Source organism: Microcebus murinus, chromosome 14 (assembly GCF_040939455.1).
Source record: "Microcebus murinus isolate Inina chromosome 14, M.murinus_Inina_mat1.0, whole genome shotgun sequence".
NCBI classification, from domain to species: Eukaryota; Metazoa; Chordata; class Mammalia; order Primates; family Cheirogaleidae; genus Microcebus; species Microcebus murinus.
The window spans coordinates 4789225-4803275 of NC_134117.1; the positions used below are offsets into that span (position 1 = coordinate 4789225).

The window sequence follows — 14051 nt, forward strand, 5'->3', positions numbered from 1 at the left end:
TTGCTGTGGAAAATACAAAAGCAATATAGAGCATGCCAGGAAATTCATTTTCATAGAATTAACTTGATTGAAATAAAATCAAACAAAATACAAGAAAACATAACCTGGCTTACCATGTTGTCTTTTACTCCTAACAATGAGAAAATCACTGATGACTCAGACCCTTAAGAAAAGAGAAAACTTCAGTCCACACCAAGAGTCATGCCTACCCATCATAAGCAAAAAAAAAAAAAAAAGTGCCTTTGACATCTTAATTAAGGATAAAACCAGGATGTCCTTATGCATTGGGTCCTTGTACGTAAAAATGGCAGTGCAGAGACTGTGGTTTTAATCGTGGGAACCCGGAGCAAACATAAGCACACTAAACTCTCTGACCAGCAACACAGGGGCTGCAATCACTGACCACTGGTCAACTCACTTGTGACTTTTATGGGTCTACACACAGTCAATAAGTAGTCACTTTGGCTTTACTTCTATCATGGTAGACATAAGATAAGATTCTGAGTTCTTCCCCTTTCTCCTGGGCCCATCTGGACACATCTGCTTCAGACAAAGGAAAATAAAGTGAAGAGGAAATAGGACAGTACTGATTTGGGCATACACAGTTTCAATTCCCAGTTTTCACTGCCACGCTGCAAGAGCGCTATGCTTTTCAAAGGCAGCACGTACTCTCTAATTCGGAGGGACACTGGTTCATGAACTCCATCTCCGTGAATTCTACCTCCCTACAGGAACAATGTCAACCTAGCATAACCAAGATCCGTCACCATCACTCTCAGTGGGTCACCAGCAAGTGGCCATCCCGAAAAAGAAACAAGCAGAGTGAGCCAAAGTCTACACCCAACACTCAGTGCACTTGTTATTCACACCCTTTATAACCTACAGTGAGATGTCACAGGCCAACGGAAAGCCCCTATGTTAGCACAGCACTTTATATATACATATTAGTATTCTCTATAAAATAGTGAAGTCACAAATACCCTAATTTACTTTAAAGTTCAGAAACAATCCATACGTTCATCCACATGACATGTAAGAAATGTCACTGAGCTAAAAGCACCTGAGTGTCCTTGCACTTGGAAATGTCATGTGGGACCATCTCTCTGGAAAAAAAACATCATCCTGGCTGAAGGAGAGGGAGGAAAACCAAGAGTCTTTCCAAGTGAGGCAATTTAATTTTGATTTTGGTTTTTCATTGCTGTTTCTTTGTTTTATTTTTGTCTGTTCTCTGGGGGCTTTCTGCTATAAAAAGGTATGCTGAAAAGGGCTTCAGTGCCCATGGTGGGCACCCAGACCCCAATGTTAGGTACTTTAAATGCTTTCAGTAGACTAAGCTTGACTCACATGCACACACTGCTGATGCAGAACAGGGCTCCCAGAGCAGCTCCTGTGCATCTAACTGCACAGGGGGTGGTTAAGGAGAGAGGAGGCAACCCCCCCACAAGGGCTGCTCCCTCTTAATGCTCTCTCCAGCTAGAAGACACGGAGAGGAAAGCGGAAGCAAAGGAGGAACAGGGAGAAGGGACAAGGAAAAAAGAGGAAGTAAAGGATTTGCTGACAGTCCTCTTAAGAGCCAGCACAGGTGATACCTACTGATTGAACAGTATCCGTGAGCGCACGATGAACTTGAAGATGTACTCCAAAGCCTTCATGGCTTTATACAGCTGGTCATTTATTCCCGGCTTCTCAGCATTGTCCACATAGTTCCTTAATACTTTTGTCAGCTTCCTGTCCATGATGGAAACACACATAAAGAAAGCTATTATAACACCTTAATTCTTTACTGATAAAGAAATACACAAATGGGTTATTTTTATTTTGGTTTCCACCTATCAGTATAGGCATATTCGTAAAATGCTTTTTAATGAGATAAAGTGATAAAATATCACCCATAAGAATAAGGTGAGAGTGTTTAATAAGGACTTCTTAAGTGAGACGTTGTTCTAAGCATGCTAAATGCATTGCCTAATTCAATCTTGACAGCAACAATGTAAGAAAGTATTATGCTTACTTTACAGACAAGGAAACCAAGGCTGAGACAGGTGAACTAGCCTCCCCCCAAGTTAAACAACAAAACCGAAAGGATTTTTATTAGAGCCTCACAGAGCCACAAAAAATGTTTTGAAAAAGGCATTACAGAGGAAATGTTCTCTGACTAGATTACCATGATTGTTTGTCAACACTGTAAATGTACTAAATGCCATTGAATTGTACACTTTAAAATAGCTAGGAAAATTTTGTTATGTATATTTTTCTACAATTCTTAAAAGGCACGAGACAGTATTTGTTGCAGAAAATCATCTCAGCCACATCTATTGATTTTAATTGATTTTCTAAAACTAGAGCTCTTACAATGAAAATAAAACTTTCAGAAATAATTTTTCAAATAGAAAACATTCTTAAATTTTTAATACATTTTCCAAAAATCCTTATATAAAAGAATAAAAACAATATATAAGAATAATTTCAGTGGATACACAAAAAGATTTTTAAATATTTTGTACATTTCCTAATAATAGGATTCCCCCAAAACATTTAGTGTTAAAAGCATCATGGACTACACTTCTTTCATCTATATATTTATAAACTGGGATCTAAAACCAACTAACTCCCTAACATGAAAGCATTTAAAACTTTTTCCATGATAAAGAAGTTCACAAAATTTATAATATACAGGAAATGAATTATTTTTCATTTTTCCTTCCCACTACAGAAGTAATTATAGACAGTACAAATAAACTCTATATTAGAAACTTGATTTTAATTCATAGCTTCACAAATTATTTTAAGTGCCTAGGTCATAGTTTTGTTGTTGTTGTTGTTTGGTAAATTTCTTGCTTAAAAATGAAGAGAAAAACATTAAATTTTTAAAACTTTTTCTACTATGATTTCATTTAAATAACCAGTAAGTTCAAACAGTAATAGATTTACTCAAAGCTTCAGGGTATATGAGAAGGTTAATTTAAAGAAATAAACACCAAATATAGAAACATAAATGAAAATAATCAACTCCATTAATAAATAAATACATGGAAATTAAAATAACAAGAAATAAAATTTTTGCCTAGTACCAAGAAGATGTGGGGAATCAAGAATCATAACACTGCTGTTTGGCCAACCAGGCCGGATATTCTTTAGAGGGTAAACTGACAACATGCATTACAATATCTATTGGCAATATCTATTACAATTAAAAATATTCAAATCCTATAACACCAGTAATTCCACTTCTAGTAATTTGTCCTATAGAAACAATTGAAAATAAATTGAAAGATGTTCACTGAAGCATGGTCTGCACTGAAAAATACATAAATAATGCAGATACTCATCATTTAAGGACTGGTTAAATTATGATACATCCCTACAGTGGAATACGGCACAGCTGTTCAATACTAAAGGTGGAGGCTGAACGGGAGACTTCATCATTAGAAACACGGAAAAAAGGCCAGTTATGCTGTTGTGCTATTAAAACAAAACAGCGGTTACAAAATAGCAGGTCTATTGTAGATCTGTTTTTTTTTTTTTACTTTTTTTTTTTTTTCCCAAGTGATGTTTTTTTATTTATTATATTCCTTTGATCTTTTGGTTTATCTTTATGCCAATACCATATTATCTTGGTTACTGCAATTTAATAGGAAGTCTTAAAATCTGGTTCTTCTGAAAATTTATTTGGGTACTTTGCATTTCCATATAAATTTTCAAATCAGCTCATCATTTTTTTCCACAGAAGCATGCTAGGATTTTGGTTGGGATTATGTTGAAAGTATAGATTAATTTGGGACAAATAAACATTCAAGCAACATTTTTTCAATCCATGAACATGGTATATATCTCTGATATTGAATTCTTTTTAAATTTCTTTCAGTAGTAATTTGTAATTTTCAGTGAGTAAGTCTTACCCATCTATCATTAAATTTATTCCTCAGTATTTGATGATTTTGGATAATATACTAAATTGCACTGTACTTTAAATTTCATCTCTCAATTATCTGTATATACATATGGCTGGATAGTCTTTGTTTTGTTTTGGAATATACAGGTTTCCAACAAACCACAACTATATATTTTCAGGGTTTAATGGAATGTTTTAATACATGCTTACATTGTGAAGTGATTAAATCAGGCTTTGTATATTTACTTTTGTAAGGTTACCTACCTACTGGTTCTAGTACTTGTTTTTTCTTTGGTTGGTTTGAGCTTATTTAAAATGGATTCTTTAGGGTTTTCTATGTACATAATCACATTGTGTGAAAATAGAGTTTCACTTCTTTCTTCCTAATTTTTATATCCTTAATTACTTTTTTGTGTGTGTTACTACATTATTTCCAATGCAATAATAAACAGATATGGTGAGCAGAGACATCCTTGCCTTATTCCTGAACTTAGGGGAAAAGCTTTCCATGTCACAGCATTAAGTATGAAGCTGGCTGTATCTTTTCTTAGAGGTTCTCCATCAGATTGAGGTATCTATTCTTAGTTTTCCAAGAGGTTTTATCAGAAATGAATGTTGAATTTTGTCAAGTGCATTCTGCATTAGTGATATTTAGAGCTGAAAGCATAAAGCAACTGAAATAGTGGTGCCCAAGGGAGCTTTCTGTAATGATGGTAACCTTCTAGATATGGTCTGCCCATCGTGGCAGCCACTCACCCTATGTGGCAACTGGGTACTTGAAATGTACCCAGTGCATTAAATTTTTAATTTAGTTTATTTTTAAATAGCCACATGAGACTAGCGCTGTGACATTAGACAACGCAGGCATTGTTGTGACCTATGGTTAGATAAAGATTTTTTAAGTACAAAGGAAAATCCATGACTACTTTTTTTTTTTTTTTTTTTGAGGCAGAGTCTCACTTTGTTGCCCAGGCTAGAGTGAGTACCGTGGCGTCAGCCTGGCTCACAGCAACCTCAATCTCCTGGGCTCAGCTACCCTACTGCCTCAGCCTCCCGAGTAGCTGGGACTACAGGCATGCGCCACCATGCTCGGCTAATTTTTTTTTTTGTATATATATATTTTTAGTTGGTCAATTAATTTCTTTCTATTTTTGGTAGAGACGGGGTCTCGCTCAGGCTGGTTTTGAACTCCTGACCTTGAGCAATCCGCCCGCCTTGGCCTCCCAAAGTGCTAGGATTACAGGCGTGAGCCACCGCGCCCGGCTATGACTACTTTTAACAATGATAAGTTAGACTTCAACAAAATTAAAGTTTCTGCTCATGAAAAGATACCATTAGGAAAAGGCATAAGCACAAGCAGAGAGAAAATGCTCAAAATTTATGTTTGATAAATATATATACACACACACACATACATACATACATATATACACAAATCAATAACAAAAAGACAATGAAATTGAATAGACATTTCACAAATGGTAAATAAGGAAATAAACAGGTGCTCAATATCATTAGTCATCAGATAACTGCAAGTTAAAAATCACAAAGAGATATAATTTTGCCTCCATTGTAATAGCCAAAATTTAAAAAGACAATACTCAATGTTGACGAGAATATAAAGCAAATGAACATTCCCAGATCGCTGGTGGGGAAGCAAAATGGTGCAAATCATTCTGGAAAAGTGTTTGGCAATTTCTTATAAAGGAAGCCACACACATGCCCTCTAGCCTGATAATTTTACTCTTAAGTGCTCACTGTAGGGAAATGAAAACTCTGCCCACAAAAGACTAAGACAATAATATTCATAGCAGTCTTATTCAGAATAGCCAAAAACTAAAAGCACTTCACAAATCCATCAGCAGGAGAATGGCCAAACAAATCATGGTGCATTCACACACTAGGATACTACTCAGCAATAAAAAAATAAAAAAATAAAAAAGGAGAAAATCAAATAGTGACGCTCAAAGCAACACGGATGCATCTGAAAAGCATGATGTTGAAGGGAAGAAGCCAGACACAACAGAGCACGTGCACCACCGATAGAAAGTGCAAGAACAGGCAAAATAAACTGAGGACAACATACATCAGAAAGTGGCTGCTTCTTTGGGGGTGGGACCAGCTCAGAAGGAACAGAGGAAGCATTCCGGGGAGTAGCAGTGTTATATTAACACATCCCGGGCGGTGGTCACAAGGATGTATACAAATGTCCAAGCTCATGCTTCAACATGAGCATTTTACTGGATGTAAATGATAACAATGAAAAAACATTTTTAAATTTTAAGCAAAAGAATAAAAAAATAACATGATGCTATTTTGCAAAATAAGCAGACATAATAATCATAATGTTACTATAAGCATAGAAAATAAAGCCAGAGATAGTAGTGATCTCTGATATGTATCATTACATAGAGGGAGCTTGGATTTTCTGCAACATCACTTTTTGGTAATGTGAGATGGTTTTAATTTTTTTTTTTTTTTTTTACATTGAGCCTGTATTTTTTTTTCCTTTTACACTTCATTGAGATATAGTTCATATACCATAAAATTCACTCATTTAAACTATATACTTCAGTGGGTTTTAGTATATTCATAGAGTTGTGAAACTGTCACCACAATCACTTTTAGAACATTTTCATCACCCCAAAAAGAAACCCTGTGTCCATTAACAGTCATTTACCATTCCCCCTATCCTCAGCCCCTGGCAAAAACTAATCTACATTTTTCTCCATGAATTTTTCTGATTCTGGACCTTTCACACAAATAGAATCATCATACAACACATGGTCTTTTGTGACTAGCCACTTTCACTTAGCATGCTGTTTTTATAGGGTTCTTCTATGTTATAGCATGCATCAGTATTTACTCTTTATTGCCAAATAATATTTCATCATATAGACATATAATGTTTTATTTATCATTTCAGTTGATGGATATTTTTATTGCCTTTACTTTTTGGCAATTATGAATACTACTACTATGAACATTTGTGTACAAGTTGCTGTAGACATGTTTTCATGTTTATTTTTAATATGAACATATTTATATTTATTTTGTATTTTCAAAATATTAAGGTGGTACAAATGTTTTTGTTACATGGATACCTTGTATAATGCTCAAGTCAGGGCTTTTAGTGTGCCAGTCACAAGAATAGTGTTCACTGTATCGAATAAGTAAGTTTTTATCCCTCACCCCCTCCCATTTTCCCTCCTTCTTGGTTTCCAATGTCGTTTACATCTATTTGTTCCCATATGTGTCCATCATTTAACACTCAATTATTAGTAAGTGCATGTGGTGTTTGTTTTTCCATTCCTGAGATACTTTACTAAGGATAATGGTCTCCAGTTCCATCCAAGTTCCTACAAAAGACATTATTTCATTACTTTTAAGGCTGAGTAATATTCCATGGTATATAAATACCACATTTTTGTTATCCACTCATAAATTGATAGGCACATGGGTTGATTCCACAACCTTGAAATTGTGAATTGTGCTGCAATAAACATTCAAGTGCAGGTGTCTTTTTGATAAAATGACTTTTTTTCCTTTGGGGAGATACCCAGTAGTGGGATTGCTGTATCAAATGGTAGGTCTTTGAGGAATCTCTGTATTGTTCTCCACAGAGGTTGTAAACTAATTTACAGTCCTACTAACAGTGTACAATGTTTCTCTCTCTTTGCATCCATACCAGCATCTACTGTTTTTTGACTTTTTAATAATGGCCATTCTGACAGGGGTAAAGTAGTACCTTATTGTGGTTTTAATTGGCATTTCCCTGATGACAAGTGATGCTGAGCATTTTTCCATGTTTGTTAGTCATTTCTCTATCTTCTTTTGAAAATCTTCAGTTCCTGTCTTTTGCCCACTTTATAATGTGGTTGTGGTTTTTTCTTATTGATTTGTTTGAGTCCTTTGTAGACTTTGGGTATTAGCCCTTTATCAGATGTATAGTTTGTGAATATTTTCTCCCATCATATAGGTTGTCTATTTACTCTGATTTATTTCCTTTGCCATGCATAAGCTTTTTAATTTAATTAAGTTCCACTTATTTATTTTTGTTATTGATGTATTTGCCTTTGGGGTCTTAGTCATAAAAAAATCCTCTATGCACACAAACTAGAAAATGTAGAGGAAATGAAATGGGAAAATTCCTAGAAACACACAAACTCCCAACCCTAAATCTGAAAGAAATTGAAACCTTGAACACACCAATACTGAGCAGCAAGATCGAAGCAGTAACAAATAAATCTCCCAACAAAATAAAGCTCCAGCCCAGACGGCTTCACAGATAAATTCTACCAGATGTACAAAGACAAACTAGTATCTGTCCTACAAAACTATTTCATAATATCAGGAAAGAAGGAATCCTCCCTTACTCATTCTATGAAGCCAGTATCACCTTGAGACCAAAGCCAGAAAAGGACACAACAAAAAAACAAAACTATAGACCAATATCCCTGATGAACATAGATGCAAAAATCCTCAGTAAAATACTAGCAAACCAAATTCAACAGCACATCAAAAAGATAATCCACCGTGATCAAGTGGGCTTCATCCCAGGGATGCAAAGATGGTTCAACAAATGCAAATCAATAAACATGATTCACCACATAAACAAAAGCAAAAACAAAGACCATATGATTATCTCAACAGATGTAAAAAAAGCATTCAATAAAATCCGGCACTATTTCAGGATTAAAAAAAAACAACCCTCAACAAGCTAGGCATATAAGGAACCTACCTCAAAATAATAAAGACCATATATGATAAACCCACAGCCAACACATACTGAATGGGGCAAAGTTGAACACATTCCCCCTAAGAACTGAAACAAGACAAGGGTGCCCACTGTCACCACTTCTATTCAACATAGTACCAGAAGTCTCAGCCAGAGCAATCAGGCAAGAGAAAGAAAACAAAGAGTATCCAAATTAGGAAAGAGGAGGTCAAACTATCCCTGTTTGTTGATGATATGATCTTTCTTGTATCTAGAAAACCTTAAAAACTTCACCAAAAGAATCTCAGAATTGATAAACAAATTCAGCCAAGTCTCAGGTTACAAAATCAATGCACACAAATCAGAAGCATTCCTATTTACTAATAACAGTCAAGCTGAGAGTCAAATCAAGGACTCAACACCATTCACAATAGCTACAAACAAAATGAATTACCTAGGAATATACTTAACCAAAGAGGTGAAAGATCTCTACAAGGAGAACTATGAAACACTGATGAAAGAAATCGTAGATGACACAAATGGAAAATCATCCCTTGTTCATGGATTGGTAGAATCAACATTGTTAAAATGTCCACACTGCCCAAAGTGATTTACAGATTCAGTGTAATCCCTATCAAAATACCAATATCATATTTCACAGATCTAGCAAAAATAATTCTAAGCATCATTTGGAACCCAAAAATATTCTGAATAGCCAAAGTAAGCTTAAGCAAAAAGAACAAAGCTGGAGGCATCACATTACCTGACTTCAAACTATACTACAAGGCTATAGTAACCAACACACCATGGTATTGGTACAAAAGTAGAGACCTAGACCAATGGAACCAAACAGAGAACCCAGATATAAAACCATTTACCTACAACCAACGGATCTTTGACAAAGTAGACAACAACATACACTGGGGAAAGGAAGCCCTATTTGATAAATGGTGCTGGGAAAACAGGATAGCCACATGCAGAAGAATAAAACAGGATCCCTGTCTCTTGCCATATATAAAAATTAACTCAAAATAGATAAAAGACTTAAATGTAAGGATGAAACCATAAAAATCCTAGAAGAAAACATAGGAGCATGTGTTATTTTTAAATGATGGAAACAGTAGTGGGAATAAACACCTTTTCATTCTGCCCAACTTCTACACTTTCTACCACTGCTGTCCCATAAAAGAATCATCCTTGTTCATACAGATGACCTTCCTCAAGCAACAACACATAAATAATAAAAAGAACTAAATTCACTTCAATCTTATTCCATTTTTCAGTGTACCAGGCTGCACAACTTTCTGAAAACCAGCAGCACATGTGCAACCAGAGCGACAACCACCATGAGAACATCCGCCAACCGAACTTCTCCAGTTACCAACTTTGTATGTTCTCAAAAATAATGCAATGTGGCTATTAAAAAGCCACAGAGAATACATTTATATTCATAAAAGTAGTCTGGTAGGAGACTGACAGCATGTCCAGTTAAATGGTGAGCCAGTATGGGCCAGACTGTTTGTCAAGAATATATAAAAAGACACTCAGAAGAGCAACATTAACTGCAATTATGGATGACCTAAGAGTAACCATTTTACTGATAAATCACAAAAAAAAAAGGCTTTTTTAAAGCGACTGAGTAGACGTGAAGTCATTTCTAACACCGACCAGGTGCCAGGGGTCTAATACGGAAACCTGATGCTCTCAGAGCGGCCGTCCTGCTAGCTGCTCTGCGGAGGCCAGGTCTGCAGGCTGCCCCGTTAGAGTCCATGCCCATCGCATGGAAGGCAAAGCTTCCACATGCTCCGCGTGGTGGTTCTCAACACACTGGAGAGCATCTGAAGTCCTGGCAGAAAGCCTGCTTCCCTGGGTTTCAGTTATTTCCCTAACTTACGGGACCACACATCTTTTCTTAATCCCAGGAAATACAGATTTCATAGAACACATTTTGGGATGTCTTCCAACCAATTCATGGAAGAAAAGAATAAGAGTAATAAAGATTTGCAAAGAGAATGATCCAGACCAGAACATAAATCTGCCAGACCATCTTAAAACTGCACCAAGTTCAAACTGCCGGCACCAGCTAGAGAGGGGCAGACAAAAATAGAGCCTCAACGTTGTCAGTAAGGAGCCCGTAGCAGCTCCATGAGAGGGAGCTCAGGGGACAGAGAGGAGCCTGTTCACCCTGGTTTTATGGAAGAACAGTCCCCAAAGTTACTGCCCCCCTCCCCTCTCGCTTTGAACCATGCTGGTCAGTCTCATGGGGCCCCAGGATCCAGGAACTACCAACGCAGGGCAGCTGCAGACAGGAGTCAGGATGGTGAAAGGTAACGCTTATTGCCGAGATCTTTCATTCTTCTCTTGGAGTTCTTTGAGAAGAAAGGCTAACTATCTCAACCTTTATCAAAGGGAAAAAACTACATGAACAAGAGTCTAATGTAAACTCATGCCTGCCAAGGCCATCTACAGGGGAGGAGGAGGGGGACCCTCTGGGATAACACTTTGTACCAGAATTTCGCCTGGCCCAGAGAATACCATAAGCTCATCATCAGTGCAGAGGCTGCCTTCCATGATGTGGTTACAACCGTGGAAATCACAGTTGACCTCTTCAGTATTTCAAGGTGTAAAGACTCAGATTCAAATTGCTAAAGAACCACCTGAGGTTGCTAGTGGATCAAAACCTGGTAAGAATCCTTATTTTCCAAGATGAAAATTTCAGCCAATTCCAGAGACTATATGAGAGGACACTGCTTCTTATTTTAGTTTCATCACACCATAAAGATTAAATGGCACTTGTTGTTTCTCTCATTGAGTAATTTGCCCAAAATGCCTCCGTTTTTGTTTTTCCACAGATGAGCATGAGTGCACCACTCTTTCCCAGGCAGCCAGTGAAGGGATGTGGAATGCAGCATGGTCAGCTGATCCACTGTTCTCATCTTCTGAAATTAAAGTGTGAAGTCCCATCTGAGTAGAGCTGTTCGGCCATGTTTTAATCAAGCAGAATTTTGAAAATGAGCACACAGGGAGATCACGCCATGTTCGTTGCAGTTTGCAGGCCACATCCACAATCCCCACACAGTTATGTTTTGGCTGCTGGATGGAGAAGGTGCTACTTGATCACCCTCCCATGGTCTGTAAGGAACTGTACAACATGCCAACACACTGGGCAACTTCACTAGGTGAACAAAATGTTTTCAACAAATGTTTATTAGCAAGCTAGCTTTACAAAGGGCTCATGATGACTTGTTCCGCATGCTTGAAAACATTGTAGCTCTTGACCTACCTAGGGGCTCTGCCCACCGCCTTACAGTAAACACGCAGTGAAGGCAGACACGAAAACATCCAGACACAGGACCAGGTTATACTAACAGCGGCTTCAGGCGGCCAGAATCCTCTGACCCTGTACCCACGGCTGCATGCAGGCGAAGAGGACAGGTTTTTACCAAGGTATGTTTAAGCCATAGATAAGAGTTTTGACTCAATTTACTGACACTATGGAGAATTCTTTCTAATGATTCTAAGTGGGAGGCTGTTAAAGAAATTAACATGTAAATCTTAATTTTTCACTGCAACTTACACAATAAAAAGTTTGCATAAATGCCAATAAATCCCACCAGGAGAGACCAAGTAACTCATCATAATAAATCTAATAATAATGAAACTCAACAATTATTTTGTGCTTTCTAAGTGTCAGGGATAATTCTAAGCAGGCTACATGTTAATAACTCATTAAAATTCTAATTCAAATTTACAATCATTCTCTTTTTATGGAAGAGAAGGCTGAAGCTTAGAAAGGTTAAGCAACTTGCCCAAGACCACAGATCTTATAAGGGACATAGCTGTCTATTAAGCCCAGGCAGCCTGCGTTCCAGGGCTATGCCCTTAAACACTAGGCCAGCTGCCCATCTGGCTCAGGCATCACGCATGCCCCCTGGTGCCTTACTAGACTCCTGGGATACAGGAGTAGGGAAGGTGAGCACAGAGGAGTAGTACAATAAGAATCCAAGATAGCTACAGCTAAAGCCGTGGAACTAAAGGGAAGGCACTCTTTAAAGAACAAGGAGATGCAATGAAAAGTACAAAACTGAATTTCATTCATACTAAACAACCAATCGCTGCAAAATGAGAACACATTCATTTATGCATCCATCAAAGGCTCATTGGGAAGTTGCAGTGTGGCAGGCACTCTGCATCCATATATCAGTATCATCGAACAGAAACTGAAAATCCCAAAGATAAATGGAAGTTGTGGAGAGCAAGAATTTATTCCAGAATATTATAATAATTTATCACATATCTCTTTCAATAAGACTTTCAGGTCTGCTAACAGGGGAAACAATAATAAAAATTATCCCAGTAAATTCAGAGTTTTGAGGAAAGAAATATATAGTCAAAGACAAAAGTATATGAAAAAGACTCTAAATAACAAATATACACACACAAAAAAAGAAGTACTGGTTTTAAAACAAAAAAGGAACTTACGTGTAGGCTAAGGTTGCACTAAAGTGCTTCTTAATGTAGGTTTCCAAAACAGGATTAAAATGCTGAAATTTTCTATCAGCAATTAGTCCAATGATAAATACCTGTCAAATTAACCAATGATATTTTCATTAGCAACATATGTAAAGTACTTTGGAATCTTTTTTGTACCACTCTATGAGGAAATGAACCATAACATTTTCAGACAGAACTTGGTGGTCAGTTTACCTCTCTTTACCCTAGAAAGGACATTTGCCTAACTGTAGTTTTACATTTTAAAAAAAGTAACTTTCTACCTGTCCAATTCATCTGCTTTGATTGGATTTACAACTGAAGAGCTTTTACGGCACTATGATGGATCCCCTCCCACGACTTCAAAGGCTACAGCAGGAAAGAACACCTTCACATCTGAGCAGAAGAAAAGGAAAGGTCTCTTACCAGAGCATCAAACACAAGCGTATCAAAAGTCTCGCTCTCCGAGTTCTCCATCATGATGTTGAAAAGGGCATCCAAGGTGTCTTGGAGGAACTGCACAGACACAGAAGGGCGACTGATGATGGAAACTCACACAGCTTCTCCCCGCACCGAAATAACCACCATCTCTACAGTGTTCCAAATAGCCACCTTTCCCCAATGCCACCTATAAAGCTATTAATTTCTGAGATTTTTTTCAGCCATTAGATGCACAAGACAAAATTTTTGGATGAGTGATTTCAGACCAAAGAAATGCCACCCTGAGTTAGGCAGGGAAGGATCAGAGCAGGGAGACACGCTCCTGCCTCCACCCAGAGGACCTCCCAGCCTCTTCCTGGCTTCACAAGGCTGGTGACAGACAAAAAAAACTGAAGGCAACTCCCAGAAGACCGGCTCTGCTCACTCTGCACACGAGTGTGGGCCTCAGCTTGCCACGCAGGGACAGGATCCAGCTGAACATAATAAAGGACCTTCTTCCACCCAAGACAG

The 14051-nt window shown here is 37.5% G+C and overlaps 1 protein-coding gene across 2 annotated transcripts in view; it reads right to left on the bottom strand.

Moving 5' to 3' along the window:
* Positions 1–14051, bottom strand: part of DOCK1 (dedicator of cytokinesis 1) — a 491171-nt gene that overhangs the window by 373981 nt on the left and 103139 nt on the right. For both annotated transcript variants that reach the window (XM_012781384.2, XM_012781385.2), the window contains exons 20-22: positions 13527–13616; positions 13092–13192; positions 1594–1728 (exon numbers count right to left, since the gene is read on the bottom strand). In XM_012781384.2, the coding sequence (XP_012636838.1) occupies positions 1594–1728; positions 13092–13192; positions 13527–13616 (326 nt within the window). The remainder of the gene's footprint in view (positions 1–1593; positions 1729–13091; positions 13193–13526; positions 13617–14051) is intronic.